Source organism: Cetorhinus maximus, chromosome 14 (genome assembly GCF_964194155.1).
Source record: "Cetorhinus maximus chromosome 14, sCetMax3.hap1.1, whole genome shotgun sequence".
In the NCBI taxonomy this organism is placed as follows: Eukaryota; Metazoa; Chordata; class Chondrichthyes; order Lamniformes; family Cetorhinidae; genus Cetorhinus; species Cetorhinus maximus.
This window is the reverse complement of record NC_135892.1, coordinates 89,060,841-89,077,919: the sequence shown is the minus strand read 5'-3', so window position 1 is coordinate 89,077,919 and position 17,079 is coordinate 89,060,841. Positions and strand designations below refer to the sequence as shown.

The window sequence follows — 17,079 nt, the reverse complement described above, 5'->3', positions numbered from 1 at the left end:
GTACTGCAGGTACCAGAAAGTCTGTGAGATACAGTGCACAGAAAAAACCATTGGCCCAAACCTCCCTGTCTCCAGATCGTTGACCGGATGTATGACCCAAGATGTGCATCAGGATACTGTGGAAATACTGATCTCTGAGAAAACATTGGAGACTTTGGACAGTTTCAATTTACTTAACTGGATAGTTACCCAGGAAATGTTAGACAGATTAAACCTAGTTTAACTCCTGGGTACAGAACTGAGCCCCCAATCACTTACACTGACCACCCGCTACCACCCCACCCGACTGTCAGCTGACTCCCATTATCACAACCAGCCATCCCACCTGCCTGTCATCTCACCCACCTACTCATTCATCCCCTCACCCATTCACAAAATGGACCTTTAAACTTACCATACAATGTCCTAAAAAATTAACCATTCCCACTCTCCCCCACCCCTGCCTCTATAGCGCTGCGACCGAACTTTTGGAGGGATGCTGCGCTCTGAATTTCTGATAAAGCTGGGCTCAGAAGAGCTGGCAAGAAATGCAGGGCAGTGTTGAGATGGGAGAAGTCCGAGTAGAGCAGCGATCCTTGGCATATCTGGGCAATTGTAAAATGGGACTACATTACCACCATACTTTTGTCCACAATCTTCAGATTCAGAGTCAAGAGCTAACTTAGCTATCACTAAGCCAAGATAACTTAAACAAGTGAGTCATGGTTAAAATAACAATGAAATTAGTGGCTGCATTCATCCATTATTTGAGCAGTGTTGCTAGCAGCCTGTGTATTGCCACTCTTCTTATAATGTTTGTAATGATCTTTGCAGGCTAGTTTTGATCATTGGACCCTCTTCCATTTCTCAGCCTGTCCACATTTCTTCAAATCTGCTGCTTTTGTTATTGACTTGGGAGTTTTGATCAGCTCTTCCATTCGCCTGATTGGCCCTTCCAATTTTATGCGATGCCTCAAACAATAAACCTCCATAATTTGCCTCCATTACTTTGGAGACCATGGAGTCTATGGATTACAAAGCAACTCCAACCTAGGCATGTGAATGTTCAGATCCCACTTATTCAAGCATCTCTTTAGTAACCAAACAGACAATTTATCTTACTTTTCTCAATCCTCCCTCACATTTTCTACATTTGGTTTTACTTTATTTCTCAGTTAGTCATTACAGTATACTAAGGATATCTATACTGCTGCAGGCTAACATGCCCAACTGTCAATCAAGCAGATAGCAGCTTAATTATTTAGTACTGTAATAGAGAATGTTCTTTCTGCTACAGCTAGAAATTTTGGGTAAATCACCTCCAGTTTCATGTCTGATTCATCTATGCTAATACAATCCAAAATAAACCATACTGCCTAGCACTCTCCCCATAACTTTATATTTTTCGCTCCTTCAAACGCTCATCCAGTTTCACCTTAAAAGGTTCAATGGCTTCTGGCTATGCCATTCCAGGTGGAAAAGCATTCCATGCTCAAACAATCCTCAGTAAAAAAAATTCTCCTTGGCTCCCTCCTCACTTCCAGTGATAAAATGTAAGTTGATGGCTCATCATCATTGCATTACCCAGAGGCAACTGTCTTTCCATAAGTCACCATTAAAACACGTTTTGTAATTTTAAAAGCCTCTTTTAAGTCTCTTGTTAAATCATTTCCCACCCCTAGCATCACCTCAGTAAATGCCTTTTCTACAGGAGTGTACCAAAAACTGAACACAGCACTCTAAATGTGGCCTAACTCAGGTTTTGAATACATTAATCATTATCCCTTTTCTCTGACTCAATGCCCTTACCCCCCAAAAAACACTCTATTGGCCATTTTACGATTTTATCTACTATGGCCTGCATTTTCATGGAATAATGTATTTAACCCTGGAGCTTCTCATGCACACGCTTAGTGGCTTTCAAGTAAGTATACACGCCCTTTCCTTTTTTTTGTAATATATTTCCTCACACATACCCACATTATGTACATATCAACTCTCTTTTCTCCCTCATAGATCTTCGATTTATTATTCTGCCCGATTATCTGTATGCAGATCATTTTTCTCTTGTGCATTTCTACAGACATGAGATTTTGATAAAAAAATCTCTTTCCGGGCCAAAGTTTTCCTGTGTTAAATGACATGCGCCATCAGTCAAACACTGCACGGCTCCCTTGGAGAAATTAAAAACTTTTAATGAAAGGATATTATCTTTATAAAACTAGAAAAATCAACGCAAGAGAAAAAGTGCATAATCCACATTGTACAATCTTTCAATGGATAAGGATTACACAATTTATCAGAAGGTCATTTGAGCTAAACTTGAACGATTACCTCACTGCACTAAACTGAACAACACTCCTCCACCGCAGGTGCATTACTTGACCTCAAGAATTCTGAAGATCTGAAGAGAATCAGGGTCATGTGAGAATTACTGCGATCAATCCTAAGAAATTCCTTCACACTGTACAGGGTTAAACTATCCCTCTCAGTCACTTTCAGCCTTCAGGGCTCAAATAATACAGCATCAGTCTCTGGATTTTCTTACTCTCAAGAGCCAATCCCCTTAATCCCTGCCTAAGCACCCATTGCTCAGTCGTGATTTCTCCTTTTCCATCTGCCAGTCTTAAATCAACAATTTGTACATGAGACAGTGTAATGCAGACAATAAAGGATTTACATTTCACTATCTACAAATCTTTTCCTACAATTAAAACGCTGAACTACTGTTAGGGTGGCTGCTGGAGATTAGTGCTCTAACATTTTTTCACTCCACCTTCTTATCCCTCAACTCCATAAAAAACTTACTTGCTTTTGACATCCATGGCTTCCTCCAATAACCCATGACTCAGAAGAGTGCTCATGAAGCTTGAATAAGCAGCTGCGCTGAATACTAGACCCTTCTTTTCAGCTTCCAGGAACACATTTTGGGCTTCTAACAAGAATGAAAAGAGTTTCTATCAAAACAGAATTATAATGAACACACCATTCTGCTAATATTTGTAAGTTCTTAAAAGCAAATGTCAAAGAAAATCTAATTTCCAACAGTTTAAAGGAAACCATTTGGGCTTCTTCAGTCATTCATCTCCTTCAGTTTTGAAGATTAAATTTTATGAATTCATTTTAGGAATACTATAGTGGAGGACAGGAAAATACATTATGTAACGGCATTCTAAATGATTTTTTAAAAATAAAATAAGACAGCAACCAGTGTGGATTTGAATACTACCTTTTTGTTCCTGACACTTTTGGCCCAATGCATCTTAAGAAACATTCCAACTAATCCCTGCTTGAAAGTACACAAATGTGGACATTGATAAAGATAGGACCATACATTTCCTTTAATTATTCCCATGACTTTGAATTTCATTTAGATATGACCTTCCACTCTCCGCACCAAAGCTGGTGTAGAGATTGGCATGCTGTCGACACTATTCAAAATTTTCATTTAAAGCTTTGCTAACTTTCAATCACAGAAATTAGCTGCAAATGGCACAGTTCCATTTTAGTGTAACCCCACCAATAGCCTTTCTGGTCCAAAATTTGAAAACATAGGAACTTGGGTGTGATTTGACATAATTTTAATAAAACAGCTGAATAACAGGTTTGATTGAGCCAAGAATGAGAAAAGTGAGGTATGAAACCTTTTATCATATCTAGAACTTCAGTTACCCAATTTGTAGAGAGATAGGTCAGAACAAAGAATTTGCATTTATATAGTGCCATTCAAGATCTCAAGATATCCCAAAATGCTTCACAGCAAATGAAGTACACAATTTACTTTAGAGAACATGGGACTCAATCTGCACACAGTCCAGGTCTTACAAATAGCAATGAGGTGACGATCAGATAATCTGTTTTAGTGATGTTGGAGAGGAATAACCGTTGACCAGGAAGCTGAAAAAACTCTTCCCCTCTTCTTTGCATAGCCCCATGGAATGATTTATCCTCACCCGAGAAGATAGCTGGGTCCTTGATTTAATATCTCCTCCAAACAATGGCACCCTCTGACAGTGTAGTACCCCTTTAATATTGCACTGGAGTATCAGCCTAGATTATATGCTCAAGTCCTGGTGTAGGGCTTGAACCACACAACCTTCAGATGAGAGGTGCCACCACTGGGCTACAGTTGGCACTTGGAGGCAAAGTAAAAACTGAACCAAGGCAGAAAAGAATTGTCAGAAACTATTTCATGGCAGTGTCAAACAAGCGAGGACCAGCTTACACAATGTAACTTGGTGCAGGATGTTCCATAAGAATAAACAAACTAATGGTTAGAAAAACCCCATGGAAAAACATACATAGTTTAAGCATTAGGATTGGAGGTGAGGATATGGACCTCTAGACTAGATAATCGGTAAATAGACCAGAGTTGAAGGGAGCAGCCTCTGAGAGGCAATATAGTTTGTGCAGAGACACATCGCATTTCATACTGTGCTGCCCAAAAATATCACCATTTCAGTCCTCTGAAGAGGAGAAACTGAAAAACACATTGTAAAAATTTTCAATCATTAAAAATGTATTAACCCAGATTCCCAGGGAATCACCAGGTAGGGAAGAGAGAGATTCAAGTAGGAGAAGCTGACCTGTATTTCTATAATTGCAAGCAAACCAGTGGCACACCAGATTGCTGCAGGAATTGGCAGTATACCAGATCTCTCCATTGATGAGAATCTCACGGACACAGTAGATTTCTCCATTTGATTTCTATTCTCCACAGTAACAATTAGTAGCAAGCAATCAGAACATTTTACAGCACAGAAGGTGGCCATTTGGCCCATCATGTCTATGTTTTCTCTTTGAAAGAGCAGTCCAATTTATTCCCATAACCTCAGGTTTTTCTCCATAACCCTGTAAATTAGTTTTCTTCAAATGCATGTATGATTGCCTTTTGAATGTTGCTAAGAAATTTGATTCCATCACCCTTTCAGGTACTGTGTTCCAGATCTTAACAAAAAGCAATTTGTGAATAGTTACTTAACTAGGTCCAACTTAAATACAGAAGGCAGACTGGATTAAACAAAAGGTATTAACTTGCCAGGGAAGTCATAACAGCACATTCAAGTCAGGAGGGCTTGAACCAACAAAATAAAATAGCATTTTCTAAAGTGCGGTATGCGTGTGCACAATGAAGTAAATGATCAGGCTGACAGGGGTGTGCATCAAGACATGCTACATTTTGTCTCCACTGCAATCATCTTCTCTTCCCAACATAATCAGATACTGGGGTAGTAGGAAGTCTTGTGGTGCCTTGGTAGTGCCCCTACCTCTAGGCCAGAAGCTCCAGGTTTAAGTCCCATGCCAGGACTTGTTGGCAACAGGAGGAGTGTTCATGACATGGTTCAATGGGCTGATAACCAGCCTGGGAATCTTTCCGCCACCTCCCTAGTATTCCCCAAAGGGAAAAAAGTGTGATGGCATGGTTAAAAAAAAAAACGGGTAGTCCATCGGATCATTAATACAGCTAACATTCAACATTTTATTAAACTCTACAGGCATATGATTAGCCTATGATTCTCCTGGCCTATGTAGTTCAGTACCATACAAGACAGCCTTTTCCAATTTAGCCAACTTTAAAATTTAGTAAAATTCCAAATAAAGAAGGTTGAGAATATGCAAAGAAAATACTAATAGTTGGCACCTGAACTGAGCTCTGCCACTAGGTATAGAAATTTATTTCTAATTTTGAAATCAATAAAACATTTACTTTTTTTTTAAAAAGTTGCCACAAATTGTACCTTGAATATTGTTCCTCTTGGAAAGTATTAGCAGTCTGCGCTGATAGTCACTGGCAGAATCAACAGGCAAATCGGCAGCTCTTGTTTGTGTAGCTTGACTGAGAGGAGCAGATGAAGTGGATCTGGCAGCATCTTCATACCATATCTGAGAAACAATTTTTAAACAAAATTAGAATATGTCAGATTTGGGCAAAATGAAGACATATAAAAGAAATCAAATGACTGTATGGCCTTTTTTTTCTATAGGTTAGGCAGTGTGTTTTATTAAAGACATTTTACTCCCTTGTTTTGACTTTAATAGTGCACATCCTGCTAACTGACAGGTAGTGCAGATGACTCCAACAATGCTGCTCAGACACTGGCAGGTCTGAGTGAGAGCAGTCTAAGGTAACGTTCATTATAAAAGCTGCATTAAAAAAAAAGCGCCTTTAACATAGTAAAATGTTAAAATGACACAGGTACATAATCAGACAAAAACTGACACTGAGCCACATGAAACGATAAAGCTTGATCGAGGAGGTAGGTTTTAAAGGCCACTTTAAAGAGGGAAAGAGCATTAGAGATATGGAGAGGTTTATGGAGGGAATTCCAAAGTTTAGGACCTTGGCAACTGAAGGCACAGGGTAAAGGAAGTGGGGTAAGTCTTTCCGATCTGTAGCAGCCGAAATTTATGTAACCGTTTCAGTACCATATGCTTAAAGCAGATAAGATTGCAATTTTAAATGGAAGTTTCATTCAGTTGCAAGTCCTTGCTCATCAACAGACAACGATGGTCAGCCAATGGTGCAGTGATTAAAACTGGGGGTGCTCAAGATACCGAAATTAGAGGAAAAAGGGTATCTCAGAGGATTGTGGGGCTGGAGTAAATTACAGAAATAGGAAGCAGTGAAGCCATGATTTGAAAACAAGGATAAGAATTTCAAAATTGAAGAATTGCTTAACCAGGAGGCAATGTAGGTCAGTGAGCATAGGGGTGATGGGTGAAAGGGACTTAGTGTGAGTTAGGATACGGTCAGCAGAGTTTTGAGTGACCTCACGTTTACGAGAGGTGTAGAGGTTTAGGGAGGGGGTTTCAGAGCCAAGTGCCTGGATGAAGGAATTGAGGGAAGCCGCACAGTTCTGTAGTATTTTCAGTTATGTAATCGCCTCAGTACCTTATGCTTAAGCAGACAACGTTGATTTAAATGAAGGCTTTACTCAGTTGCAACTCCTTGTTCGCCAACAGTCAACTTTCAGTACTTTCTACATAGGTGTGCAAAGACATTTAAGCTGCAAGTGTAACATTAATTTTATATTGGCTCCGTAATTGATTGGGAGGTAGGAGACAGATAGAAAGAATAAAGAATATCTTCTCTGGTTGGTGAGATATGACAAGTAGTGTTCACCAGGCATCTCCATGGGGACAAAGTTGAAGGAATAGGATTTTATATCCAAACTGATAGATGGCACACTGCTTCTTGACTTTTGGTAAATAGTGTGGATGGGAGGAAGAAATTACAAAGGGACAAAAAGGACTAAGTAAGTGGACAAAACTATGGTAGATGGAGAAAATGGTTGGGAAGAAGGTTATCCACTTTGAATGTGAGAAAGACAAATCAGAATGTTTTCTTAACAGTAGGAGACTAGGGCCTATGGAGGAAGAAAGGCATTTAGGTGTCTATTGTCACAAATAAAAAAATCTAGTGCACAGGCAAAAATAGTAATCAAAAAGGTTACTGGCTTGCTGGCATTTATCTTAAGGGATTAGAATTCCAAAGTGAGGAAGTGATGCTTCAGTTGTACACAGCCATTGTCAGACCCCATCTGAAGTAAAAACAGAAAATGCTGGAAAAACTCAGCATCTGTGGAGAGAGAAACAGACTTGACGTTTCGAGTCCATATGACTCTTCTTCAGAGCTATGGGGCAGAATTTTCTGTCTGCCGGGCCCAACCCAATCTCCGACAGGCGGGGAGACGATTCCCGCCAGAGAAGCAGGCCCCGCCGCCATTTTACGTGGGCGGGCCAATTAAGGCATGCGCACGAAAGAGCGCACAACTCCCTGAGGCTAAGTGCTGCCTCAGGGAGATCGCTAACATTTTTAAAAAGAATAAAAATATGAAAAAAAAAATTCCCTAACATGTCCCCCTCATGTGACAATGAGATGGGACATGTTCATAAATTACAGTAAAACTTTATTAAACATTTTAGAACCCTTCATGAAGCCTCATCCCGCCGGTGGATGAGGTTTTGTGTTTTTTCTATTTGCCACCGGGGCTCCTGGCCTGCCCGCCAACCTTAAGGTTGGATGGGCAGGTCCTTTAGTTGTTTAAATGACTCTGTCAATGGCTGATTTTGCTGTGCCCCCGCCTTCCTGAAAATTTAAATGGGGCGGGATGACGTCGGGGGTTCCGCCCGACGTCATCCTGCATCATTTTACTCATCGGCGAGCAGACCCACCCCGTGCTTGCCGATGACAAAATTCAACCCATTGAGTCTTCAGAGTCATACGGACTTGAAATGTTAACTCTGTTTCTTTCTCCACTGATGCTGTCAGACCTGCTGAGTTTTTCCAGCATTTTCTGTTTTTATTTCAGATTTCCAGCATTCACAGTATTTTATTTTTATTCTCATCTGAAGTACTGAATTCAGTTTGGGCACTAAACCTCAAGAAAGATATATTTGCTATGAAAGGGGTACAATGCAGATTCAATGGACTTAATGCTCGGGCTTAGAGGGTTAAATTATGAGGGCACGTTGCATAAATTTGTTTGTATTCTCTTGAAGTTATAAGACTGAGGGATGATCTAAATCAAGGCATTTAAACAGATTAAGGGATTCGATTAGGTAGATACAGAGAAATTATTTCATCTGCTGGAGGAATTTAGAACAAGTGGGATCTTCAGGTTAGAATAGGCAATTTAGGCTTGCAAAGAGGAAACATTTTTTCCACACAAAGGGTACTGGAAAATTGGGGTCACCCCACCTTCTAATGTTGGTTTGGTTGCTCTAGTTACTGAGCCAATTAAAATGTTCATGATTGAGGTCAATAGACTTTTCCCAGGCAAGGGTATCTAGGGACACGGAAGAAAGGCAAGCAAATGAAGTACAGATCAGCCATGAGCTAGTTGAATAGCAGATTAAGCTAGAGTGGCTAAATGGTCTACTCCTGTTCCTAGATAAATTTGTGAACTAACTGGTAGTACATTAACTAGAAATTTTATAGCAACCATACATTTTGATTATGCTTTCATTAAGACTTAAGAAATGCAAATTAAATCATTTTTGGTTAAAAAGTACCTCAGGAACCTCAAATGGAATCTCCTGACCATTGGACTTGAGTATTTCAGCAAGTAATCGGAGTGTTCTCTCCCGGGGTATCACATTTTCCTCCTGCATTTTGGTCCATGTTGCATCAGCTTTCCGCCAGTCATTATTTTCCTCTGTTTAAATGAAGAAGTTTATTTAAGACGCAAGAAGGGTGAATAGGAAATAATTTCAGGGTCTCTTGGACTAGAATGATGTGAGGAGTGGGGTTCCACATCGGGCCTGTGTATTTACTACTCATAAATGATCTTCACTGGGGAATTGAACGAACAATAATGAAATCTGCTAATGACACCAAACTTTGGGCAGAGCAAGCCAATTGTATCTAGGATTGTGAAAGACTGAAGGAAGTAATAAGAAAGATCAGCAAGATAGTTGTTGAGGCCCAATGCAGAGAAATGTGAAGTGATATATTTTGGAGCTAAGAATAGGAAAAATAAGTAATTTAAATAATAAGATTTTGAATGGAGAGGACCTTGGAGTACAGAATACAGGTTATAAAGGTGGCACCACAAATAGATATATGACCTTGGTTTTGTAGCTAGGGACATAAAATACAAAAGTGAAGAGATAATGTTGAACTCTGTGAAAGCCGAAATGTGCAGCAGCATCAGGGGTATTTTCAATCGCAGCAGCAATCCGCTGACTATTGCCACGACTGGAAGATCTGCACCATCCTCTCTGTATTCACTCTATCAAAACCTTTCATAATTCTAAAGGCCTCTACTGGGTCACCCCTCAGCCCTCTTTCCCCGCCTCCCCCGCAAGGGAGAATCGTAATTTTTTTAAAAAAAGGCAATTACAAAATTTGATTGAGGTAAAGGACCATTAAATAGTTTAGGGAGAAAGTGAGAGTGTCGGATTAGACTAAGTAGCTCAAGTCGCAAAAAACATTAGGACAGACTTGGCAGGCCAAATGGCTTGATTCTGTGCTGTAGAATGTTATGATTCTTTGAAAGATAAGAAGCCCTAAAACTAAAAAAAGACAACAGGAGCAGATAAAAATATTTTCCATTATAATTTTTATGATACTGAATCAATACAATAAATTTCCGAGCAAAGGCAAGATTTTTCTTTTGGTACTCAGTGGCCATAGAGAACTTCTGCGGTAAAAGTACACTGAAGGTTAAATGCAATAAACACAGATCACCCCCTACACTATGCACCATCTGTCAGGCTGCTTGTGACATTTTCAGTTTCCATACCACCTAACCTTTGTAGTCTTCTGGAAAACAAATTAAAGGCAGATTTGTGTTGTTGGCTCATGTCCATATGGATACAGATTGACCCTGTAGAAATCAGTTTTCTCTTTGATCTTTTAACAGCCAGAGATTTGGGACACTTTCCTCCAGTCATCTGAGCTTATGAAACCTCAATTTTCAACAATATGTCTCTTTAATATTTTCTGAAATGTTGTTACTATATGAAAAAACTTCCGGAACTCATCCTACATCCACAACTCAAACTCATTAAAAATAGAGTACCCTGTGCCATGCATGGTTGCTACTGGGCTTATTTAGCATACCAAAAATACTAAATGAAAACTATACTTCAGCCAATATGTTGATAATAGAAAAAGACAACTGACATCCCTTGAATTATATCTCATCAAGCATCTTCTCTTACCTGTGCACCATGCTTTTCCCCTCTGCTTCCTCTGTAAATAAGTAGTGTCACAACTCCATTAGTGCAACCTCTTTCTATCCTCCCCTGCTCTTGCATCTCCTGTGACCTTCAATTTTCTCTCCCAACCATTCCTTAGCACAGGCCTCTCACTTTCTCTTGCCTGACTCCCATTTCCCCTTCCCCTAATCATTCCGTACTTTTCCCTTTGTTCACCTACCTGTCCCCAGCCCCTTCTCTGCCCCCCTCCCCACCCCATACAACCACCATCTCCTATTCTCTTTCCCGTCATACCGAGGGCTTGGCACAATTATCCCCCACCCTGGTTAATCTGAATATTGCACTTAATTTTGATTTCCCATCTGTAAGACTATGGCAGACTAACTAGCAATTTATTTTCTATTACAAATTCTTATGTCCACCTTTGTAATGGAAACTGTTTATGTAACCTTGTTTCACATTAAATCTTGTCAGGGTGTAAATGTGCTTTCACACTAGTGGTCTGCTGCTGAGTGTGTACTGCACAGAAACTCCTATGCTCCCACCAACTGTGCTTCCCAAATTGCCTTACAATTTGGTATTTGATAATAAATATGAAACCAAAATATTTCCTAAAATAAGGATGAAATGTCTGATATTAAAAGAACTGAATTCTAGATAGCTAGTAATTCTTCAAAATTGAGTTTGGACAGCAAATATCAAGGTATTCAAATATGGAAAAGGTGAAGGGGATGGAGAAGAAATCAGAGCTGAATTTTATCCTGTCTATAACTAGATTCACAATTACACTTTTCACAGTTAATGAATAGTGACCAGGAGTGGGAATTCCAGCTGATTTTCCCTACCATAGCTCAGTTAACTGCAGTGGCTTCATCAAGATCAGTTAACATAGCAGAGACCAAATTGTATTTTTGTCAGTTTAACACCAAAAGGGAGCCATTGCAGTGCCCATTATAATTACCCAACCCTTTTTATTCACATCCTTTTTGTAAACTCTTGTGTAAAAATCTACATTTGATGCTTGTTTTTCAACAAGTTGCATTTATAATGCAAGCATCTTTAACACAGCAAAACGTCTCAAAACGTTTCACATGAGCATTATCAACCGAAATTTGATACCAAGCCACGTAAGGAGATATTAGGGTAGATGACCAAAAATTTGATCAGAGATTTTAAGGAGCATCTTAAATGAGCAAAGAGATGTGGCAGGGTGGAAAGACTCAGGGAGGGTATTCTGGAGCTTAAGGCCTCAGCAGCTGAAGGCGCAGCGACCGCCAATGGTGGAGCAATTAAAATCGGGAATGCGCAAGAAACCATAATTGGAGGAGTGCAGAGTCCTCTAAACATACACAAGGTAATTTGCAAAAACTGTTATGATCTGTATATGAAGTGTTGGCATAACAAATTTTGTTCAATTTGTGACTAGCTTGCTGATTACTGACACTGTAGCCTAGAAGGAAACAAATTACATGCAAAGGAAACAGCGCAAAGTTTGACTGACTCACAGACTGAGAATACCAACATAAAATTACACACCATATTGCACTTCAAATAGAAAAATGGAAATCAGCTTCAGAAACTGCTAGGAAACTGTTTACAGGGGATTCATTCTTACCAGTTTCCCAACAGAAAACACAGCATGCGGACTATAGCTGTGTAACAGTAATTGCAATGCTCATAGATTGTATGCAACATACACATGCCACTTAGCATAAACTGACCTACTGGAAAAGCCAGAATACGAAGAATGATCTTTGAAGGAAAATCAATTCTAGATCATAGTTTCATGTTATACGAAAATGCCATGATATTTAAACAAAAAAATTGACAAAAAGTCTGACTTTGTAATTTAATAGATTGGTGACTACTAGGCTACTGAAAGATCAGTAACAATCATCTGCCAATTCTCGTCTTCTGCTCCACCCACTTCACCCAAGGGGGGGCAGAAGAGAAAGCATTAGATTTATACTGGGATGAACCAACTGTCAGTTGTCAAAAAATACATTATAATTACACATTTTTGTTCACTCTGATGTTGGAGAGCTTTAATGCTGTCGTCAATCTTACCTACTCTGAGAAATTAGCATCATTTCAGATCGCAATTAACCTATGTTGTGCCTGAAAACTTATAAAAATAATGTACTGTACTTTATGCACAATATTATATGAAAATCTCCAGTGATTTTCAAGCTTAATGACGAATTAGGAGCTCACTCACTGCAAAGCCTCAGAAGATAATAGTACATCTGATCTCGATCACATTCAAATAGCTTCTGGGTCATTTCCACCATGTTCTCAAGTGTTTCAACCTGAAGCAAATTAGGAAAATATTTCAGAATGAAACAAAGTTCTTACTGGGCACATTTTGTAAATATTGAAAGATTTCCAAAATAGTCCAACTATAATGGATCTTAAAAGAAAATGATTGCACAGCCTTGTTTTACAATTTAGATGATTCGCTTGGATTAGAAATATGCTTACAGATGACTCCATTCACCTCTTCTCCTCGCCCCACTACCAACTTTATTTTATAAGATCAAAAGAGCTTAAGAAATAGGAATAGGTCATTTGGCCCATCAAGCCTGCTCCATTCAACAAGGTCATGGCTGACCTGATTGCGGCCTTACCTCCACTCTCCTGCCTGTCCCCCACAACACTTAATTCCCATGTCAATCAAACATCTGCCAAACTCATCCTTGAATATATATATTCAATGACCCAGCCTCCACTACTCTCTGTGGAAGAGAATTCCAAAGACTAATGACACTCAGAAAAAATTCCTCCTCACTTCATTCTTAAATGGGAGACCCCTTATTCTGAAACTGTACCCTCTGGCTTTAAATTCCCCATGAAGGGAAACATTCTCTCAGCATCTAATCTGTCAAGCCCCCTCAGAATCTTATACATTTCAATAAGGTCACCTCTCATTCTGCTAAACTCCAATGAGTATAAGCCCAACCTGCTCAGCCTTTCCTCATAAGCCAACCCCTTCATCCCAGGAATCAGCCTATGCTTCCAAAGCAGCATATCCTCCCTTGAGTAAGGAGACCAAAACTGTGCACAGTACTCTAGGTGCGACCTCACTAATGTCCTGCACAGCAGGGCTTCTCTACTTTTATACTCTATCCCCCTTGCAATCAACGCCAATATACCATTTGCCTTCCTAACTACTGGCTTTATCTGCACGCTAACTTTTTGTGATTCATGTACAAGGACACCCAGATCGCTCTGTACAACAGCAATGTGCAATCTCTCTCCATTTAAATAATATTCTGCTTTTCCATTCTTCTTGCCAAAGGGGACAATCTCACATTTTCCCACATTATACTCCATCTGACAATTTTTTGCCCACTCAATTAACCTATCTATATCCTTTTTTCAAACTCTTTGTATCCTCCTCACAACTTTCTTTCCTGCCTTTCTGTGCATCAGCAGCAACTTTGGCTCTAATACAGTCTGTACTTTCATCCAAATTATTAATACAGATTGTAAATAGTTGGGGCCCCACCACTGATCCCTGCGGCACTCCACTAGTTACAGTTTGCCAACCTGTAAATGACCCATTTATCCAGGCTCTCTGTTTCCTGTTAGTTAGCTAATCCTCTATCCATAATAATATACAACCCCCAACACCATGAGCTCTTATCTTGTGCAGTAACATTTTATGTTAATAATCTTGTTTTACTAATTGAGAAACCACACAGCCGACCTACTTGATTTGTGGCTGTGCATTTATCTGCAAACCACTGAAGCCTCCCTGGACGGGCTCTCAAGCCAGGAGTCTGTAGGAACGACAATTAAAAGAAAGAAAGAATAGATTAATAAAAGGCATTTGGACGAAAGTAGTACATTTTTAGAATGATTGAGTTTTGACACCTGTATGAGATGATCACATTTTTATATATAGAATTACTGAAGAAAATTTATGACATTAGTAATTATGGTAAAACAGCATTTAGTTAAATTAGCCTACAATGCAAACCTACAATTTAAAATAAAATGAATCTACATTAATCACAACCAGTTTGTTACCGCACAAATAGCATGAAAAATCGGATGTTTTTATGCCTGTTCTGTAAGCCATTTGTGACTTACAGTATTTATATTCAAGACACTTAATACAACCATATTAACTCAGGTTATTATAGGGATAGTTTAATAAGGACTTTCTATGAATTAATTTCATGAGAAAGGAAGCTTCTACTGTGCAGTTCATAGTTGTTGTATAAGGTTCATAAAGGTCCTTTTCAAATTAATTTAAATGCTACATTTACCAAAGTGATGTGTTGAGCTTCCAAATTTTTTAAAATTTAAGGATTTAAATAAACATATACTAACTCTTCCCATGTTCTAAAAATCAAATCAATTTGGTAATACTCTTAAGTTCTCAACAAGTTCAAATTTCCCATATTGAGGCTGATGGAGCAGATAAATTTTCGTGCTAACTTTACCATTTAAAGTAAGCTTACATAAACACTATAGTATGAAATGAAATATTAAACACCAGTGAATCCTGAAAATTAAACAAAAGAGTTTGATTATAGGTACAGAACAAACAGTACATTTGATTACAACTTTCAATATCTTCACTTATCCAAATGACATGGATCTCAACAAAACAAATCCACAACATGAAATGTATTAAATCTCCTGTGTTTAGACTTGATTGATGCGCCTGTCATTTCAAGGACGGCTAAGCAATAAATGCAGATATCCTTCAGTTTCATCTGATATAGAAAACAGTTTTCACTTACAATAAGACTCTATCCTCAAAAGAACATCTAGGTCAGCTTAACTAAATCTCCTAACCTCATGGATGTTCTACATTTACAGCTTATTGCTCAAATACTAAGTAGTGCTTACCAGCCAAGGTACCTTATAAACTCCAGTGGCAATGACATAAAACATTAATTTTATAGAATTTTGTAGTTTAAATTATACCTCTTGTGGCAGGAAGTCTGACATCATACATTAGTTTTTCCAAACATGACTGGAATAACAACATATCCTCAACTGATTTGGGCACTTTCAGTTCACACCATTACCTCCTCTTCATCTACTCATGCCCTTCTATTCCAAAATCCATTAGGGATTCAAAACTAAACAGTCACAAACCCTGTTGAGAAAAAAATTACTATAGTCTAGTCTACATTAACACTAAATTGGAATATTTTCCCTGAGGTGCTCAGCACCCATTTTCTTATCTGCCAAGTCGAAGTGCAACTCTTTGCAGAAGCAGAATATGATTACATAGCTGAACAGCAATTCCCCGGACATTTTCGTTCTTCTACTGCAGATTAGATTCAAAGCCTTGCAAGCACTGTAAAACTAAAAGCAAATGATGCATGCTACTGAATTGTACCAACACCACCACACCAACTGCAATTTTACTGTACATCTGTTAATGCAATTTTTTTTGAGTTGTGCAAGCTCTTATTGTGTAAGTAAGAGTAAAACTGAGCTCATGCTTGTCAGATTAGGGTTTTAGCCTCAGCGATGATTGATTAATTTTTGTTGGAGAACTGTTTCATCCCAAATCAACATGTCCTTATTGTTCCATCCTGTCTGCATGTTTCAGGAAATGATACATCATCACTACCCAATGACTTTCCATACCTAAAATAAGGATCTGAGAGAGGAGGAAGCAAGGGGAACAACTGTATTGCTACCAACCCAACAACATCATCATTGCTGGTCTTGGATGCTAGATTGTTATAGCAAACAAAAATATCCAGTAACAGAGTTTACTTTCTAGGTTCAAGTGTTTAGTCAGCAATGCTAGGGGCCATAATCTAATTTTTCAGCACAGATGTCAGTGTCAGGCTTCATGGTGCATTGTATTTTTTTGTTTTCTTTTAGTATTAAAGCCCACTTCCTAACTCAGGGCATTGGAATTATGAGTCAGTAAATAACTGGGTGACTATTGTTTAATTTCTAGCTTACTATTCTACTCGTCTTACATTTCATATTCATTGTCTTTACTGTAGTCTCACCCCAGATTTTACTTCAATCTCACTCTTACTCAGATTAATTTCAAGTTCTTTTGACTTATTCTGCTCCTCCCTTAATTTTCAATCTCTTTCTCACATATTTGTTTAATGCGCCATATTTCCGCTTTGCTTTGACCTTCCCTTGTCTGTCGTTCGGAGATGCTATGCCCCCTTGCATTCTAGTCTTCAATAGTATAGTCATAAAGATATTAATGTATATAATGTTATTGAGAACTATTTTAAATTGGATTTGTAGTAAGGTCTGTGTCTGTGGGTGTGAGTGTCTTAATTAGATTAAAGCCAGTTAGTCTGGGTGCTTTGACATATAATGGTTTTGAGATGTTAAATAGTAAGGAAATGAAGGTAGAGGGTACATTTGCATTTTGTTGAATAAACCATTCAAAGACTGGGAGCTGAAATCTTGCATCTAGCTAGGTGACGCAAA

The 17,079-nt window shown here is 38.7% G+C and overlaps 1 protein-coding gene across 1 annotated transcript in view; it reads right to left on the bottom strand.

Moving 5' to 3' along the window:
• The window catches only part of lrpprc (leucine-rich pentatricopeptide repeat containing), a 153,228-nt gene that overhangs the window by 18,542 nt on the left and 117,607 nt on the right, over positions 1–17,079 (bottom strand). Inside the window, exons 26-30 of the mRNA XM_078557196.1 lie at positions 14,358–14,426; positions 12,863–12,953; positions 8,995–9,137; positions 5,718–5,862; positions 2,788–2,914 (exon numbers count right to left, since the gene is read on the bottom strand). Of these exons, the coding sequence (XP_078413322.1) occupies positions 2,788–2,914; positions 5,718–5,862; positions 8,995–9,137; positions 12,863–12,953; positions 14,358–14,426 (575 nt within the window). The remainder of the gene's footprint in view (positions 1–2,787; positions 2,915–5,717; positions 5,863–8,994; positions 9,138–12,862; positions 12,954–14,357; positions 14,427–17,079) is intronic.